Source organism: Salvia splendens, chromosome 5, assembly GCF_004379255.2.
Source record: "Salvia splendens isolate huo1 chromosome 5, SspV2, whole genome shotgun sequence".
Lineage (NCBI taxonomy): Eukaryota > Viridiplantae > Streptophyta > Magnoliopsida > Lamiales > Lamiaceae > Salvia > Salvia splendens.
In genome coordinates, this window is record NC_056036.1 from 36,641,073 (window position 1) to 36,661,053 (window position 19,981).

Sequence of the window (19,981 nt, forward strand, 5' to 3'; positions counted from 1 at the left end):
ATTACAATTCACAAAAAACTTGAAGTTTTAAACAAAAAATTTTAATACAACAAGACTACTAGTCAACAACGAAGCTAATTACAAATTACAAAAAAGACTTGAAGTTCTGAACAATAAATTTATAAGTATATATACTCTGTGTCGGCGAATGAGATGTTTCTACATAACTAAATTGAGGTTGAGGGGAAGTAGGCTATTTATAGGAGTAAAATTGGAAAAAATAAAAAAAAATAAATAAAAGGTTCAAATTTCAAATTTCGGCCGGTTTACCGCCTGAACCGGCGGTTTCGGACTGAACTGGCGGTTCAATCCAAGGTTTCTGACGGAAACCGCCGGTTTCTGACCGGTTTTCAGGCCTACACACTGTCACCTATACGCTGCCACCTGAAAAAGGTAAACTGCTGGTTTTTCTGCACACCTAGCCTGAAAACTTATGCCCTAGCCGGAATCTTACTGTTGGAACCGCTGAACTGCCGGTTACTGTTCACGATTTTTTTGAACCTGAACCTGCCCGCTTGAACCGCCGAAACGCCATCCGGTTCGAACTGCCGGCGCCGGTTCCGGTTTGTGAAACGGTGGTTCCGAACCGCCGGTTAATCGGCGGTCTGGTTCGGTTTGTGCATGCCTAACTGCACCAATGAATCAAACATAAGAAAGCTTTAAAATTTCTTTTAGTTTCTTAGTCAAAATATTGATTAGTTTCTTGCGGGCTTTATTCCATGTGAAAGTATCAAACAATCAGACACATTCACCTTTTGAACAGAATCAGACAATCATGAAACACATGCAGCTACACAAGAATGAAGCTTTTTTGGCATAATTAAGAGAACCAGCTATTGACAAAGTTCATTTACTGTTTCTCTCGAAGAATATAATGTTGCAATCACAGAAAGCTTATAGTAGACGATTTCATTTTTCAACTGGCAACCTTCTTTTTTCTGATTTGATGCCGAACAAGATACTCCATACGTCTCAACTTACAGCTTAAGAGTCCTAATTAGTTAGTACACGAGTTTTAAGAAATGTAAAGAAAAGTGGGTTGAATAATTTAGTGGAATGAGTCTCATTTATATATATTACTTTTATAATAAAATATGAGTGGAATAAGTTGATGTAATATGAGACCTACTTATCATGGTAAAAATGAAATAAGACTCTTAAGTTGGGACGGACGAAAATGGCAAAACAAGACTCTTAAGTTGGACGAAGGGAGTACTAAAACAATAAGTAGACTATAGGATAATATCATGTTTACTTAGAGCATCTGCAATAGCGGGCGAACGCACGCCCTAGCGACAGGCTAGCGGCTCGGGCGGCGTTCGTCCGCTATTGGAGCCGGCTAGCGGGTGTCGGACGAGAGCGGTCGTCTGCAGTGCATCGGCGTTAGCAGATCGCTCGTCTGCTATTGTGCTGACGCGATCGGCGAGCGACCGGCGAACACTAATTTTTTATTATTTTTTCAACTCTATATATACGACTCGTTGCTCTTCATTTCATTTTGCACACTGTATTTTTTTAATTGAAATATGTATGTTTTTTTATGAAATAAAATGATTGCATTTTCTCCGTATTTGTGTCGAATTTTTAATTCCGTATTTGTAATTTTGTGCATTTGTTTATTGGTTAGGGCGTCGGCTAGTCCTAGTGCTAGGCTATTATTGGGCTGTGGTTGGTCCTAGTGATGTGGCAGGTTGTGCCTAGTGATGCAGCAGAAGGGGTTATTGGTTAGTCCTAGTGCTAGGCTATTGGTTAGTCCGCCTTATTGCGGATGCTCTTAGATGGATTGAAATTTTTACTTGTTGGGACTTGGGATTGGAGAAATTTTAATAGTATATGTAGAAAAATAGGCAATTATCAATTATGAAAGGTAAAAACATGCAATGTTGGATTCTTAGATTCTGTACCACTATCTACTTGTCTTGTTCCAATTATATAAAGAGGAAAGAAATCATAAAGTCTTAGAGAGAAAATGGCGAGCAAGAGAGTAAGCTGCAGGTGGTGCCGAATGGAATGTGTGGTGCCACTCGAGGCTCAGAGCCTCTACTGCCTCAACTGCCGCGGCTCCACGGTGCTGGAACAAAGATACAACTATCCAGCAAATGGTATTGTACCACAGCAGCTTAGTGCTCCCTCTCATGCCTACGGACGTAAACGAGCCGTGCTGTGTGGCATCACCTACAATGGGGATTCGCGGCCTCTTCAGGGATGTGTCAACGACGTCCTGTCCATGAAGAGGCTTCTTATCCAGAGGTTCCGCTTTCCCATCTCCAGCATCCTCGTCCTAACAGGTATAGTAATAGTCTCGTTTTGCCATTTTTGTCCTATTTAGTTGTAAAATTTAAAAGAAAAAATGCGGTGCAGAGGAGGAAGTGGACTACATGAGGTGTTTTCCTACGAAGAGGAACATCCGTAACGCGCTGAGATGGCTGGTTGAAGGCAGCCGGGCAGGGGATTCACTTGTGTTCCACTACTCAGGGCACGGGACACAAGTGAGGGACAGCGATGGGGACGAGGTAGATGGATATGATGAAGCCCTAATGCCGGTTGACTACAACAGAGAGGGATATATAGTGGATGATGAACTGAATGCAACCATTGTTAGGCCGTTGCCGAGAGGGGCAACCCTTCATGCCATCACTGACGCTTGCTCCAGTGGCACCCTTTTAGATCTCCCAAATGTTTGCAAAATCAAAAGGTAGCTCTTAATTTTTTGTCGTCCACATAATGTTTTAGATGTCAACACGAAGACATTTGTATGTCAATTAAATTTTGTTGTAAGTTATAAATTTAAAATAGTTATCAACAGCCCTATATAAATATACATTCACTCTTCATGTTTTGATGAACAGACAAAAGTACTACGAATGGAGGTATCATGATCCCCCTAATGGCGTCGCCTACAGAGGCACGAGTGGTGGTTTGGCCATTGCTTTCAGCGCCTGTAATGATAATCAGAGCTCCTTAGATACAACTGTATGTCCTATTTGTTGAAAAGTAAATTGCGGAAAATAAAACTCAAGAACTCTTGAAGACTACATTTTGATTGATTTGGATTGTTGTTGTTGATACATAGAACATTGGAATTTATAGGACTCTAGATATAAATATACCTAGGAACTATACTTATTGAAACTCCACATTATAAATGTTATTCTCTTCCCAACATACTTGGGACTCCACACATTCTTTTCCCAACATACTTGGGACACTTCAAGTTATCTTTCCAACACTCCGCCTCAAGTTAAGTATCGAGTTTTTTCGACACTTAACTTGCACGATCTTCACTTTGATAAATAGTTTATACTCGTATTCAGGAGTTTCTTCAATTCATCATTGATAGTTTATGCTCGTATCATAGAGCTTCTTTTCATTGAAAGTTTAGACTCGTTTCATGAAGTTTCTTCGTTTTTTTCATTGAAAGTTTAGGCTCTTATCAAGGAGCTCTTCATCATTGAAAGTTTAGACTCATTTCAAGGAGTTTCTTCAATTTTCTGTTGACAGTTTTAACTCGTGTCATAGAGCTCTTCAATTTTTGATTGACATTTTTAACTCGTGTCAAGGAGCTATCTTAGATAGTTTTTGCTCGTATCTAGGAGCCAAATCATTTTTTTTTCTGACTGACAGTTTTCACTCGTGTCGAGGAGCTCTCTTTCTGACTGACAGTTTTTTTTACTCGTGTCGAGGAGCTTTTTTTCTGACTGACAGTTTTTACTCTTGTCGAGGAGCTCATTCGGACAGTTTCGACTCGTGTCAAGGAGCTTTCTTTCAGACTGTTCTCGGCCCATTCCAGCTCAAACTATGAGCCCATTTTTCATTTCTATTTTTTTTCTTGAGCCCAATAACACTAGCCCAAAATTGCCCATGTTTCTTCTTTACGTGATAACCCTATATTGAGGGACGGTCAAACAGTGCCTCGTTTTCCTTTCTGTTTCTCTTTTCGTTCTGCGGCGGCAACTCCGACAAGTAATCGCCAGACACTTCTGGTTGGCTCCACCCTTTGCATGAAAGACATCTCGACGAGCTTCTGCTCTCGCCCTTTCGACTTTTCTTCTTCTCATTCCTCCGAATTTCTGCTGCCATCGATCGTTTGCTTATTCACTTCTCTGGTAAAGCAGGTGAGCCAAATGAAAAAATGATGCCTCAACGCAAGCAGCTATTATGGTTCTGATGATTTCTGTCAAGAGTGCTTGTCAGAATGGATGGTTTCCTGATCAAGTCTCTGAAGAGCTCCACAATCTGGCAAGAAAGGTAGTAAGCAATTTTTGTAGTATATCTGATTTCAGCACTGACCCACACCCTTCTCACCCAGTTATCTCAACAGTCATGTCAAGATTCTATCCAAGATTGAGAAAGGGACATATATTTGCTTTTCTTGCCGTGAAGCCACGATCTCCATCAGCGGTAACTCATGATGCCGGATGCTATGAATCGTGAGGCAGTTGCTGCTATCTCCCCCTCGGCCGGATGCTATTATATATGTTCGCAGCCTCTCCTGGCAGTAGCTTCTCCTCTCTCATCAGGGCTGGCCAGCTTTCTCCATTTTCGGCACGGCTTTCTTGACGGCATCTGCTCGATCACTACCTCGCTCTTCCAGGCGGTCCATATTCTACGGGCAGCTTTCACTGCTCTCTTTTCAGCATTCTTCCAGGCGCCCTTATGTCTACCCCATGCCATTCACTCGCCTTCTCCGGCGGTCTTTTTTGTCTTCTCGGGCAACATAAATTTGGAGACGGGTTGTTCGGTCGGATACTTATTCTCCCCCTCGGTCGGACAAACTGAGGATTCTTCCGCTGATTTCTTCTCTTGACGGCGGCAGGGCGGCGACGCTCAATCAGTGACCAGCAATGAACTCTTTTCCTTTTGGCGTCTCCATCTCGGAAACTCTTGATTCCTTGGTTGGGGTGCTACCTTCTCGACAGCCTCAAGCTCTTCTTTCGGTGGTATACACTCTCGTGCTCTCTTCTCGGCATTCTTCTACGCGCGATGAATCGTTTGGCAGTGGCTGTCGCCTCCCCCTCGCCAGACGATTCCTCGAATTCTCTTCTTCCGTTGATTGTGTTTAAAAGGATCTAGACTATCCTCTGTAACACCAGAGTTACAAAATCTTGTCTTTCTGTTTCGAGTACCAGATTCCTATCTTGTTTGAGGGAGGTTTGGCTCATGCTATGGCTTTGGAGTTGAGTAGAGAGTGGCTGAAAAATTAATTTCTTCGGTCGATAGAAGGCTTGAATTTGTTTTTTTTTTTTTGAGATTTTGGGGTTTAGGATGAACACAGATTCAACTACACATTTTTTTTCATAGAGACAGATCGATCCATGCAAGGATCGAACCTGCTCTGATACCATGTTGAAAAGTAAATTGCGGAAAATAAAACTCAAGAACTCTTGAAGACTACATTTTGATTGATTTGGATTGTTGTTGTTGATACATAGAACATTGGAATTTATAGGACTCTAGATATAAATATACCTAGGAACTATACTTATTGAAACTCCACATTATAAATGTTATTCTCTTCCCAACATACTTGGGACTCCACACATTCTTTTCCCAACATACTTGGGACACTTCAAGTTATCTTTCCAACAATTCCAGGTTGATCAAATTTGGCAACATATATACCCGAATTCATAGTGATAGTTATACATATATATATACAGGCTTTCGCCAGATATGCAACGGGGGTGCTTACTCACAGCTTTGTCCAGACACTGGAGCAAGAGGAGAGGCTAAGCTATGGGCAGCTGCTGCTTGCCCTGCACAACACAATAGGGGCTGCACGACAGGCTACTGGTGCCAACTCATATGACCCCGAATCAACACAGGTATGTTTATTTATATTCTTACTAACTTTATTGCATAAACCTAAGCAACAGATTATTTACTAATAAATTAAGGAGACGGGGCCCAAAATTAGACTTTCTTTTTGAGAATTTTGCTTCAATTGAAATGGTTTGAATTGAAGGCCATCCGGTACGGACAGACCCATCTATCTATCCTAGAGTTCAAATTTAGCTATAAACTTATTCAAGTTAAATTTTATTTTGAGCAATTCATCACATTCTTTGCACATTACTACGGAGTAGTAATACATATTGATTGTTTATTTGTGCATTGTAGGAACCTCGACTCTCTTCTTCCCACGAGTTTGACATTCAGACATGGACTTTCACTTTATAGAGATGGATGGCCTGCATATAAAGAACTAAATAAGTTACTGCTTTTTTTGACAAGCTGAAATAAAAGTACTCCCCAGCAAGCCTGTTATCACTGTAATCAGGGACGAAGCCAATTCATTATAATATATTACTATACATTTTTATTAATAACAATCATTTAATCTAGCGGAGGATTTGCTCATCTGTATCATTGCACGAGATCGTGTGTTGGAATATACTTATGTCACTATTGTAAACTAGGGCTGGCAATTTTTGACACGACACGATAATCCGACACGAATCCGCACGAAATAATTGGGTTTGGATCAAGTCTTATTGGATACGGGTCATTATTGGGTTGACCCAATAAGAACACGAAAAATTCGGGTCGGGTGCGGGTCGGGTGCGGGTCGGATGCGGGTAACCTGTTAAAAATTAATATTTTATTATTTTATTATTTTTATTTTTTATTAGATTTAATTTAGTAACTTTTACTTAGGAAAATAATAAAAAAATAGATTAGGGTTTAGAAATTAGAATTACCTCCCAAAGCGGTTCGTGTCGCTATCGTGTTGTTATCGTGTCGGGTCGCTATCGTGTTGCTATTGTGTCGCTATCGTGTCGCTATCGTGTTGCCATCGTGTTCAGGTCGATATCGTGTTGCTATCGTGTCGGGTCAACCCAAAGCGGTTCGTGTCGCTATCGTGTTTGGGTCGTGTCCGGGTCGTGTCCGGGTTTGGAGGTGGCGGGTCGGATTCGTGTTCGGGTTTGGGGTTTCCTTAACAGGTTGGGTTCGGGTTTGGCCTTATTGGGTTGGGTCGTTATCGGGTTGACCCGATAACGACCCAATCCGCACGATTTGCCACCCCTATTGTAAACTCTATTTTTAAAATTTTATTCCTGTTGCATGCAGAGTGAATATTAATTTTTAAATACCTTTGCTTTATACTCCCTTCGTTCCGGCTAAGATGACACATTTCTTAGTCGGCACCAGATTTTAAGAGTTGTTGGTTAATGTATTTAATTGGAGAGATAAAATATGAGTGTAAATATTAAATGGAGAGAGAAAGAGAATTGAATATTTTAATTGGAGTGAGAAAAAGTTGTTGGACGTATTGATTGGAGAGAGAAGGTTACCAAAAAATAGAAAGGTGTCATCTTATATGAGATAAATTAAAAAGAAAAGTGTGACATTTTAGCTGGGGCGGAGAAAAACCAATTATTCATACACTTTTTATATCAATTAATGTATACTCCCTCCGTCCCTAATCATTCGTCACTATTTGACCCGACACGGGTTTAAAGAAATGTAATAGAAAGTGGGTTGAAAAAGTTAATGGCATGTGAGTCTGGCGAGGATTAGGTGAACGACAAGCGCGAATTCGGACCAAGTTATATGGAAAGATAACTGAACCGGTTGGATCAGTTAGCAAATGTTGTTGCCACTTGATCAAGTCGATCTCGCTTTCGCTCGTTTACCCACCAAAGTAATTTATAACTCCCAATTTTGCACTACTTTAACAGTAAAGCGGCAAGTTCGGGGTCGATCCCACAGAGAAATTGGTGTATCAAGTGTTTGAATAGTGAACAGGGGGTTGGCTGCTGCCACGCTTTAACTTGGGAGTTTTTAACTACTGATTTTACTCTAGACAGAATTAAACTGACTAATTTGAACAAGGTAAATTTAACTACTGGATCAAGTGCGTCATAACGAAACTGAAACTAAAGCAGTAAATGCGAGGATGAAAACGAAAACAACTTCGATTAAACTAGAACAGTACAGCGTGAATTTTAAACTAAGCTAACACTCTGGAAATTACGAAAGCAAGTAAAACCGAGAAGAGTCTCGGCGGGAAACTTAAGACTTTGCCTACAGATAACAAGTATTCTGCAGCGCTTCTTCAGTCGCCCTTTCTAGCTAAACATTACTTTATCTAAGCTAAGCTAAGCTATTCTAGAGAACTGAACTAAGCTAGAGAACTAAGCTAAACTAGGCGGAAAGTAAATGATCGGATCTCTTTCATGTGGTGGCACATTCTCTATTTATAGGCTCGGCACAACCTCCAGCTGGATAACGATCTTGGCAGGGAATATTCGGTCATGCTGAGAGTGAGCGACTCATTGATTGTTACGTGCTCTTCTTCTAGAACGACGACGCTTTTCAGTAACAAATTCGTGACTCAGCTCCGTCCTTGCGTCTCATATATCAGCACGTGTCCCCTTCTAGAACGTTGTCCTTGATAACAGAATGTTGCGCACCATCCAGCTCATAGCCTCGCGTGTCCTTCTTTTGACATCCAGTGGTCCCCTCCTTAACTGCTTGATTACTCCCCTTGATCAACTTCCCCCGAAATCTGGCCTTTTTCGCCTATTGTACTCACTTGATCAGTTTGATCTTGTTGCTTTAGCCAAGCGGCATTCCTGCACATTTAACACTTGCTTTGCGCGATAAACCGATCAAGTAGAGTACATTTTACCCTTAAACCGATGCATGAAATGAGCCTTATCAAACTGCTCACACTTAAAACATACTTGTCCTCAAGTATAAAGAAAAAGAAAAGAAAAAGATAAGACAAATTTCAGGCATGGTTTACTCATTTCAAGAAAGTAAAAGAAAACGAAAAAGGAAAAACAAGACTCGAAACAAAAACACATATTCACATGTATGCATTAGACCGAATAAATTTCCAACAATCATACCCGAGGTCGAGGTCAATCCATTTGTCAGTAGCTTATGTTTCTTCTTTTTCGTGTTTGCTTGATCAAGGTGTCAGTTTGTCAAGATTGCTCAATTTAAACCACTGTTGGAGTCACTCAGTCACTAATTTTCACCAGAGATGTTAGGACTGTTCACTCAGTATTGCCATAATTTCAATACCTCGAATCGGACTGCACAAGATAGTTCCTTAAGGTCTTTGTCTTGGGTGTAATGGGGCTTAAGGGTAGTGGTGCATCAAGGTAGGGTCCTAGGGGTTCTAAGTTTAAAAATATAAACTGTAAAAAGGAAAAACACATGAGTCAAGAGCCCAAAGAATTGAACTATTTATTTCGCCTTTAGATATCTTACGTGGTCAAGTGGCGACTTCTAGCCTTGAATTTTTGGCTTAATTTTCTAACTTCCGACTTGCTGGGTCAGGTTACAAATTTTTCCTGCCCTCCTTTTCTCAAACTTTTCTCAATATATATATATATATATATATATATATATATATATATATGGTGTTGTTAGGTTGAGATTATTTAGCTAAATTGAGAAATGAGATGCAATCTCAGCCACTAATCCACAAGATTAACGAAATGTCAACAACTATCACATTATGTCAACACGGGGGTATAAGTCTCATTTCATTAATCAAATGGTGGAAAAAAATAAAATTAGATTTGAAATCATTTTCTAAAACCCTCTCTAATATATATCGCCACCATCAACCGTCTTCGCCGATCATCAATCAAGCCAGAGACGACGACGCCTCCAGACACCTTCTCTCTCTCTCGCGCGCGGTTTAACGTCGCCGTTGTTCATCGCGCTTCGCCGCTCCTGCTGCACGAAGCTCCGAACAGCCTTCGCTTCTCACGTCGTCGCTTCGTCGAAAGCTTAATTGTTGATTCGAGTATGGATTTGGAGGTATTAGGCTTTGTATTATCAATTGTGTTGGATGTGAACTGATTTTTAGTGAGAGAAATCGCTACCTATGTTTTCGCTGCTGTTGTTCGCGTTTGTCGCCGGAGCTCTGTGTAGAATCCAGAAAGTCGAGGAATCAGCTATTTTGAGGTTCAACTTCGCTTTGCTGTTTTTATCAAAATGCTTGAACATTTGGGGAAAAATCTGAAAATACTGATTTCTGCTCATTTCAATGCTGAATTTTGCTTTTATCTCGCGATTTCAGCAGAGATCTGCCAGTTTTTTATTTAATTCAATTTCTGTTGTTTTTTTTGTTGATTAACGATGGTAGAATCGGAAGAGATGGAAATGAATAATGCTGCTGGAAAAAACGGAAGAGAACAAACATCTTCTTCCAGTTAAGGATTTGTTTAAATTTTTAAGATTATTGACATTTCATACAATAGCTATTGACATAGTTATGATAATATACTTGTGTTTTCTATAAACGGCATATACTTGTCATTGAGATGATATTGTATACTGTCGACATAGTGTATGCTTGTTTGGATTGTTGTTGACATTATAAACTTTAACAATTGATATAATAGTAATAAGATAATTGTGCTTGCTTTAACAGGATATACTTGTTATTGACATAGTGTATACTTATTAGAATCGTTGTTGACATAATCAAATTGACATTCAGTCTCTGCTGATAGGGAGGTGCTGGTTTTGGGGCTGGCGCCGTCTTCCGAGTACACATTTTTGGTGTATGCTTCTCCAGTTGGAAACTATTTCAAGGTTGTGTTTATGTTTTCAATTTTAATTCGATTGAATCATGGGGATATTAATGAGTTTGTGGATAAGGTTTAATTGTTGTAATTTGCAGGAAGAGACTGTGCCGATCAGCTTGTACGTTGAGGATGAGTTCCATCGCGCTGGCCGCGGTGGTTCTGGAGGTGTGAAGAGCGTCACGAATTATGCGCCGGTATGTAAATGTTGCATCTTTCTGCCAACTGTTTGATGAAAGTTCTAAATGAAGTTGGCTACTGAAAGTTCGTCAAAGTGTTTTTATTTTTTATTTTTATGATTTTGATATCAATTAATTTCGTCCTTCTTGTAAAAACATGTTTCTTAGTATGAATTATCGGAATAATATTTTTGATGCACGACTAAATTTAACAAATTTACAAAGTTCATTTGATATTTAATAGTAGTAAATAAATTATAGGTGAGGTCATGAACTGCTAGTAATCATGGAGAGCAAGAACTACCAAGCAAGCCACTATGCCACTCAGGGCGATGAGCAGACGTTGCTCCAGCGCCTGCATCAAGAGCTTTACAATCTCAAGTTTCTAATCGTGGATCGCGCACGCTTTGCCGGATAAGGAGAACGACAGTCGGATTCTTCTCACCACTAGGCTTCGGGAGGTCTCTGATAAAATTTCTGAAAAATCTAGTTTACTTCATGAGATGCAGCCGCTCGGGCTGGAGCTCAGCTGGCAGTTGCTCTGTTATCTTACCTTCGGTGATATGCTGAAAAATGATAATGATGATGTTACATTGCCCTGCCCTCCTCACTTGAAGGAAATTGGAAGATCGATCGCCGAGAAATGTAAAGGTCTTCCTCTGTCACTAGTTGTGGTTGGTGGTCTTCTTATTCAGGAGACAGAAAAGATACTGCTGATGCTGCTGCAATGGGGGAGGGTTCCTACTTGGAGATCTTGGCTATAGAGCTACCTTTACTTGCCCGCTAGACTTCAAGGTTGTTTCCTTTACCTGGGTGCATTCCCGGAAGATTGTGAGATACGTGCCTCTAAATTCATCGAACTTTGGGTTGGTGAAGGCTTCTTCTTAAAACCTGCACTACTCACACAAACCATGGACAACTATTGTGGTTTCTGACTTTTGAACTTAGCAGTATGTAATATATATGAAATGTCAATCAGTTCTACAACTTGTATTGAAATGTCAACAACGCAAAAAAAATTCTTATAATTAAAAAAGAACAACTATTTTCTCTTAATTTTTTTATTTGAAACCAGTTCTGGTGTCATGATCATGCAATACATGTCAATAGCTTTCGTATCAAATGTCAACAGCTTGTATATCAAATGTCAACAACTTGTATATCAAATGTCAACAGCTTGTCAACAACTTGTATATAGCGTCAACAACTCAAAAACAATTCTTGTAATTAAAAAATAACAACTATTTTATCTTAATTTTTTTATTTGTCCCAATTTCTGGCATCATGATCATATAACACATGTCAATAGCCTGCATATCAAATGTCAATAACTTATAGCAAAATGTCAACAGCTTGTCAACAGCTTGTCAACAGCTTGTCAACAACTTGTATATAGTGTCAACAACTCAAAAACAATTCTTGTAATTAAAAAATAACAACTATTTTATCTTAATTTTTTTATTTGACACAAGTTCTGGCATTATGATCATACAACACATGTGATTAGCCTCCACCTCCAACACCGTCGGCACACTGTGCCTCAGATACTTGGACGATTTTGTCACCTCCACGAGCTCGCGAGATCTGAAGCAGAAGAGTTCTGAATCGGAACCATTGTCACTGAGCTCCATTGTCAAGTCACTGATCTCCATCCCAGATAATCGAACGGCAGCCATGGTGTCCGGCAGCTCTTTCCTCGTGACATCCATTAGCTTATCCAGTGATTCTGAAGCTCTCTTGAAGGCCTTCAATGGAGAAAAATAGAGGATAGTATATCATGTCACCACATCCAATCAAAGAAACAAAATCATTGCATATCAATATCTAGAATACCAAATGTCAACAACTCGTATTAAAATGTCAATAACTAAAAAATAACACTTATAATTCACATATCAATATCGAGAATATCAATGTCAACAACTCGTATTAAAATGTCAACAACTAAAAAATAACACTTATAATTCGCATTTCAATATCGAGAATATCAAATGTCAAGAACTCGTATTAAAATGTCAACAACTAAAAAATAACACTTATAATTCACATATCAATATCGAGAATATCAAATGTCAACAACTCGTATTAAAATGTCAACAACTAAAAAAAACACTTATAATTCACATATCAATAGCGAGAATATCAAATGTCAACAGCTCGTATTAAAATGTCAACAACTAAAAAATAACACTTGTAATTCACATATCAATAGCGAGAATATCAAATGTCAACAACTCGTATTAAAATGTCAATAACTAAAAAATAACACATCAAACGCATCTCTCAAATCTCCATCCCTTCCATCCGCTGCCGCGGTGTCTCCCGTCACCGCCACCATCCACGTCTGAAATCAATTTCGGCTGGAGATCGACGGAGTTCATGAATGAATCGGTAAAATCGGGGAATGCTAACCTGAAAATTGGAAGAGAAATATTGACGTCAGGCTCCGCGCTCACCACGAATAGCTCCATCTCGTCGCCGACATACACCGGCAGGTGCCCCTCCGGAACGCCGCCGGAGGAGGAGCGCTTCCGCAGCAACTACGATCTGAGCAGCCACTACTGCGACGAGTCGCCTACTTTGGATAATCTTCTCATGAGCTTCCTCGGTAGACGATGGCGGAAACGCCTTCCATTGGCTAATTGGTTGGAGATTTGGTGCAGGCGTTGCTTTAATGGAGGAAATTTGGGAATGGAATTGGAGGAAAATTGGGAATGGAATTGGAGTGCTGGAAACCACGCTTGTTTCATTTGTTTCTAACTTAAATTACCATTATACCCTTTCATAATAAATTAATTTAAAAATATTTTTTGTGTGGCCAAATCTGGACCACTCATTTAATAAAAATGAGTGGCTGAGATTGCATCTCATTTCTCAATTAGCTTAAAAAATCTCAATTGATCATGGACATATATATATATATATATATATATATATGGATGTATTCATTTCCTTTTTGTATCTTTTGTTCTTTGTTCTTTTTAATCTCAGCCCCACGATTTTGTCATCCGACGGTTAGATTGGTGTCACGTGTCATTTAATAATGCAAATTTTCAGTTGAATAATGCACACCGACTAATAATGCACTATTATAGTGTAATAATGCAGATCATCTGGACCGTTGATGAATGAGATCTAACGGCCCATATTAAGAAGAATAAAGGATCTAAGGGATGAATAGGAGAATAACGCTCCTATATATATATATATATATATATATATATATATATATATATATATATATATATATATATATATATATATATATTGCTTGATCAACCCGGCTACCCTTTATTTCGACTATTTATTGATATCCCCCTTTTCCTTTGAAATTGACTCATCTTTCTGACCCATTTTCCTCACGTGTTTATAAAAAGTATATGGATTTAGGTCTTGGTTATCAAAGAAAGGGTAAAAGTGTATGGGCTCAACTTGGCTAACTAAGGGGTGCATTGCTTGACGAGGCAGGTTCGTGGAACGAAGGAAGAGAAAACGGCTCAAATGGCTAGGTCCTAGTGCCTTTAGTCCTTACTACTTGTGCAATTTTCATCTCAATATTAAAAGTCAGCCTCTCGTAAAATTTTTTCTTTTGTAAAAATAGTTGCAAGTGTGCTACTTTGCCTTATAACTCACATATAGAGAGGCTTCACAGTAAGTTAAAATTTGAGCATTTCCATGATACTTACGTCGTTCAAACTGATCAAGTTTTTTGCAATCAAGTTTCTACATGTAAGCATACTGAGTCTTTTTTCTAACTCTTCCCAAAGTAATCAAGGCTTCCATTTATCCAATTTCATGCATATTGCCTATTTATTACTAACTGATATTTTGTATTTTCAAAACTTTTGACATGTATGATTTTTATTTTCTGGAACTAACTCTCCCCCCTCCCACTGCATATGAACTCGTCCTCGAGGGACTGGATGCAGTGGAAAAAGGGTTAGGCGCAAGCAGCGGCATAACAACAAACAAGAAAAACTTCTTACACTTAGACCGGACACTGGGCTAAGTGTGAGAAGTGCCAACAATCAATCATGCCAACAAAAAAAGAAACAACAAAAACTAAAATAGGTATAGGCAAACAACAAGGAAAGCAAAACAGGCATGCATACTTCTCACACTTAGACCCAACACAGGTCTAAGTGTGATGTGGAGTGGAGTATCAGTTATACATACCATAAACAAATTAAAAAGTTTTGAGATTAACAAAAAAAAGTTGAGATCGGGGGGGTTGTACTTAGGATTTCCTGGGGGGTTGACTTGGAGATGCGGAAGGTGGCCTGGAGGATGATGGACGCCGGGTTGGAGGAGAGCTTGTAGAGGGAGGTGGTGGTCGCATAGCAAGGGTCAGTTGGCGGATAGCCTCCAGAATCCTAGCTTGAACAACCAGCTGGGCGTGTGAGTTCTCCACCAGCTGCGTGAGTATCTGCTCCATGCAGAGCCTCCATTCGTTGTTCGTTTGCAGCCTCCTCTAGGTCTGTTACTGGCATCATTTTCAACCTTTGCCTCTCCGGCCTTGCTGGGCTCGCCGGGCGATCAGCCGGCCTCCTCCTTTTCTCGCTTCTGGCCTCTTGCAGTTCTTCCTGCCTGGTCTCCTGCTGCTCTATCTGCCTCTTCTTTCGAGCCTTTGAGTTGAAGCGAAGTCTCCCGTCGCGCAGCCGTTCAAGTACCTGAATTCTTACAAAGAAATCAATGTTAAACAATTCTAGCTTTGGGCAGCGACTAGAAAGCTCCACACCCTCCTGGAATTCCAGGGTCCAATTTTGCCTTAGGTAGGCTCCGAGAATGTGGCAGATGTTGAGGTGGCGGGCAGGGCGATTGGCAATCTGACTTATCGAGTGAGCAATCCAGTAGCCCAGGTACACCCTCCTTGGCTCCTTCATGCTCCACATAAAGTAGAGCTCGGCCAGAGTAATGATCGCCAATGTATTGGCTTGGCCAAGGAGATTGCAGGCTAGGTAGACTTGGGCAAGGCGGAGGGCCGGATCAGCAATATGGTCCCCTCTGGACTCAGAAGCTTTAAACTCGGGGGCACGTCCGTTGCACAAGGCCAGCCAGACCGCCTGCTGATCAAAATCCGGCCTCCTCTGAGGAAGGCCATGTCCCACCCGAACCATTCTCCACTAGCGACCTCTGTATAGAGTCTCATCTTTACAGAAAACTCATTCAGGCTCATCTCCTACTGACGGCCGAACACTCGGAATGAGACGCTCCTGGCCTCCAAGTTTGTACTCCCGGTAAACCGAAAGGACGTGAAAAATTCCTTAGCCAGGTTCTTTGGCACGAAGGTCTCCTCAATCTCCATCACCCAGTCAAAACCAATTCCAGTAATGTACTGGGTAAACTTCTTCTCAACCCGGATAGTCGCCAGGGCTGGGTGGTGGAGTTTCTTGCCGGCTTTCAGTCGTTTTGTGGGCGTCTCCCTCTGGTGGATCTCTTCGTTCCACTTGGGGTTGTCAAATATCAGCATCTGATTGAGGAGATCCGTGGTCAATACCACAGTTTGTTTGAAATAGTCGGCGGCGGGGGGTGGTGCAGGCCTTCCTTGTTGCCTGCGGGATGTCCGAGCCCACCTGATCTCTCTCCCCTCTGTATCACTGCCCTCATCTCCTTCCTGCGGAGGGGCAGGTTGGTCTGCATTAGAAATTTCAATGCCCCGGGTTGCGGGGCGCATCCTTTTTGGGGAAGGCAAAACAGTCCCCTTCCCTTTCCTCTTCCTTTCAGCCTTCTGACGGCTGTCCTCAATTGCCTCGGCCTCTTGGTTTATCGCCCCAACGGCTCCTTGGTTTTCCGGCTCCTCCGGCTCATCCAATATCGACCGCACTACGCGGGGTCTCTCCACCTGCTCCTCCCCCACCCTCTGTATACTAGCCACCCCGGCCTTCACCTGCTCTATCAACCGGTTGATCTCCATTCTGCGTGTCTGACGGCGCAACGGCTCCTCCTCCTTATCCGGGACTGATTCATCTTCTGCATGTGTAATGAAGTTCCATTACGCCTTCCTTTGTTGAAGTATTTCGTTGGGAGCAGGCAGAAGGTCCTCTGTAGAATCGTCATCAATATTTACAACCTCGATCGGTTGTGTCTGTCCTAGGAGAGTAGGGGAGTTGGAGCCTCCGCCACTTGGTGGTGTCGGAGTGTTGGGAGTAGTCGTACCCTTTGCATGCGGTTGTGCCGGCACGGCCTCTGTTTCGGCGACTGGAGTGGCGGTCGGCTGCGCCTCTTCTTCATCAGAATCGTCTCTACTATACTGTACTAGTACAAACCAAGGTGTAGGCGTAGGGGTGTGACGGAGGGTCGGTGTTTGGGAAGAGGATGGAGGGTTTTGGAGAGGATTTTGGGGTGTGGAAGTTGTGGCTCGGCCCCTTGACAGGGAAATCCCCAGTCAGGCTTTAATGGTGGCGTAAACGGTCGGAATATCCGTATCGGAGGGCATGCTCCGAAGGATCCTATCTAGGCGCCTGATAGCTTCTTCGTCCACCTCGGGAGGCGGAGCGGCGCTTGTTTGTGGTGGAGACGGGGAGGATGGGCTAGGGTTTTCTATTTGGGCTTGGGAGGAGGCTTCTTAGTTATCACTGTCGGCACGGGCACTGGAAGACGAGGATTAAGTTGGGATTTGTTCAATCAGCATTTTTATTTATAATGTGGGTAGGTCTGGGTAGAGAAGACGATGTTTTGGAGAGAGAGTTTTGAACTTTGGGAGAATTCTTGACGCGAGCAAAAAGAATGTACTGTAGACGGCTTGGGTGAAAGTGGCATACGGATCTGAAATCTTCCTTTTATAATGATATCGCGACTGCTGGGATTCTCTACTGTTGAGATCCCTGTGGGTCTTCACGTACAGGAACGCCTTTTCAGAGTGCCAGCTGGCTTACCTTCCTCGATACGCTTCGTCCCTCTCTCTAGGGCGTCCCTTCATGTGGTAGTTGGCGCCGTCTGACACCCTTCCAATGACTGCACACATCCTTTCATCACCAGCCCCTGATCAACTCAATCACTGTACTACCCATTAAATTCAAATTGCACTGATCAAGTGGACAAGTAATTTTGGATAAAAACCTAAATAGTTCCACTTGATCAGTTTCCTTCCTTCCGCCTAACTTTTAGTTAACTAAGAAAATAAAACTATCACAAGAAAAACTATTTACACTAACTACTAAGGACTTGATCGGGTTCTTTTAGGATGTCACTTGATCACTTTAATTGATTAGAATTTGTTGCTTGATCAAGCAGACTACCCATGAGTAACCGATCATTCCTTCTACCTAGTCACTGGTTGAGATTGGGCAGGATCAGTGGAATTTCTTCCACCATACCCGCTTTGGCCTTGCCTTTGTAGGGATCAACCCTATTACTCTTTAACACGAAGGAGAACGAATTGGGAGGGTCTCCTTGGATGTTCGCCTCCTGTGTGTGCACTGCCATGGTGGTACGAGGGTCTGCCCATCTCGAACTCCGCCTTCTGGATACCAGTTTGAGTTGACAGTGGAAGAGTAGCTCTTCCTACCCCGCTATGAGCTCTTCCTTTCTTAAAGCGGGGTCCAGTCTGCGTTGTCTATCAAGGTGGGGTGACATTCCTTCTTCTAACATGGGATGCATGCACGGTCCTGGGTCAATCTCTGATGTTTTCCACTTGACCACCCCCTGTCCCATCCTCTGTTCTTTCATCATTTGTCCTCCCTGTCCTTGCAGATTTGGTTTGACTGGTTCTTGGTACATCTGGTTGGACAGTCTTTCGAGGGTAACTGGCGATGTAGGTAGAGATAATGGTTGCTTCGTAGGCAAGGGATTTTCCTTCAGCATTCCTTTCAACGGGGCGGCTTGGTCAGGTGGTTTTTCGACCCCTTCCGGTCGAGTGATCTCTTCTGACTCAGCTGGTCATGGCGGTTTACAGAAATCCATAATTGTCTTTTCGATGGCTTGTTCATCCATTTCCCCAGTCATCGTTACATCAAACCATTCAGCTGCTTCCTTCTTAAGCTGTTCATCTTCAGTGGAACCAGAGGGTGGTTCGTTGAAGGGTTCATTTTCTAGATACTTTTGTTCCCGAGGACTGATAGCGTATACTGATTGAATGCTCTCGCTGTCCTGTGGCTTCCTCACAGCTTTATCAATTTCGAATGTAAGTTGTTCTCCATTAAAACCCAGCTTCCTCGTCCCATGGCGGACGTCGATGACTGTGCTGGCTGTGGATAGGAATGGCCTTCCCAAAAGGATGCCAACAGGCTCTTCCGCTCCTGGCTCTGTCGTCTTTATGACGAAGAAGTCGGCAGGGTACATGAATTTGTTCACCTTGACGATTTCTTCTTCCAGAACTCCCTCGGGGTAAATGCAAGACCCGTTTGCTAGCTGTATCACCATATCGATTTTGACAAGCTCAGCATCTTCCAGCTTCTCGTATATAGAATATGACATAATATTGATGGAAGCCCCTAGGTCGCACATTGCGTGCTCCATTTGAACGTCTCTGATGGAAATTGGGAGCGTGAATACCCCTGGGTCAGTCTTCTTGGGAGGAAGATCACTAGGTTGGATTGCCACGGCTTCATTTTCTACTTCGATCATCCTTCCCTTCTCAGTGACTTTTTCAAGGGCGTTAGGCTATCCTTCTTTTGTGACTTGATCAAGGGTGCTGGACTCAAAGCTTTCTTTATGACTGGGTTCGTCTTCGGGTGCTGGAGAAGTCGCAGATGGGCTTTGATAAACTCCTTCTAATTTCAGAGAGACTGCATTGACATTCTCTCGCTCAGGTGGTGGTTGTACTGTAGCCGGAATCCTTCTTCATTTCCCCTCAGTTCGTCCAGTGACATGGCGACTTGAGATAACTGCTTTGTGAGCATATCGAGTGCAGCCCTCTGTTCCTTCTGGGCTTCTTGTATTTCTCGCATTGCATCATGGGGTTGATGCGGGGTCATCACATCCCCTGGACTTTCATTTTGTTGCTTGTTATATCTTTGATTGAAACGTCCTCCTCCATGGCCTTGCTGGTAGTAGCCGGAAGATCCATACTGCTCTGGTTGGTTTTGGGGAAAGTGATTCTGTTGGTTTCCTTGGAAGTACTGTGGGTTCCCTTGGGTTTGCTGGTTTCCTCTTTGGTACTAGGGAACATAACTCACCATTTGATTATTCGGCTGTCTTCCCTGGTTGCTAAACTGAGGGACTTGGTATTGGTACCCACATTCTCCTTCCTGTTGTCGGCTTGACCAGTTAGACTGTCCTCCACTTGACCAGTTCCCTTGAGGTCCACTT

The 19,981-nt window shown here is 42.1% G+C and overlaps 1 protein-coding gene across 1 annotated transcript; it reads left to right on the forward strand.

Moving 5' to 3' along the window:
* The first annotated feature begins 1,969 nt into the window (after window positions 1-1,969).
* On the forward strand, window positions 1,970-6,415 carry LOC121805527 (metacaspase-1-like). Its single transcript, XM_042205415.1, has 5 exons — window positions 1,970-2,288; window positions 2,362-2,695; window positions 2,850-2,973; window positions 5,661-5,825; window positions 6,121-6,415. Exons 1-5 carry the CDS (start codon window positions 1,970-1,972, stop codon window positions 6,178-6,180), a joined length of 1,002 nt encoding a protein of 333 aa, XP_042061349.1. The 3' UTR covers window positions 6,181-6,415.
* The last annotated feature ends 13,566 nt before the right edge of the window (window positions 6,416-19,981 follow it).

Coding starts and splice junctions, on each gene's coding strand:
- LOC121805527 (XM_042205415.1), top strand. CDS start 1,970: ATGGCGAGCAAGAGAGTAAGCTGCAGGTGGTGCCGAATGGAATGTGTG. Junction 2,696..2,849: donor AATGTTTGCAAAATCAAAAG/GTAGCTCTTAAT, acceptor TTTGATGAACAG/ACAAAAGTACTACGAATGGA. Junction 5,826..6,120: donor ATGACCCCGAATCAACACAG/GTATGTTTATTT, acceptor TGTGCATTGTAG/GAACCTCGACTCTCTTCTTC.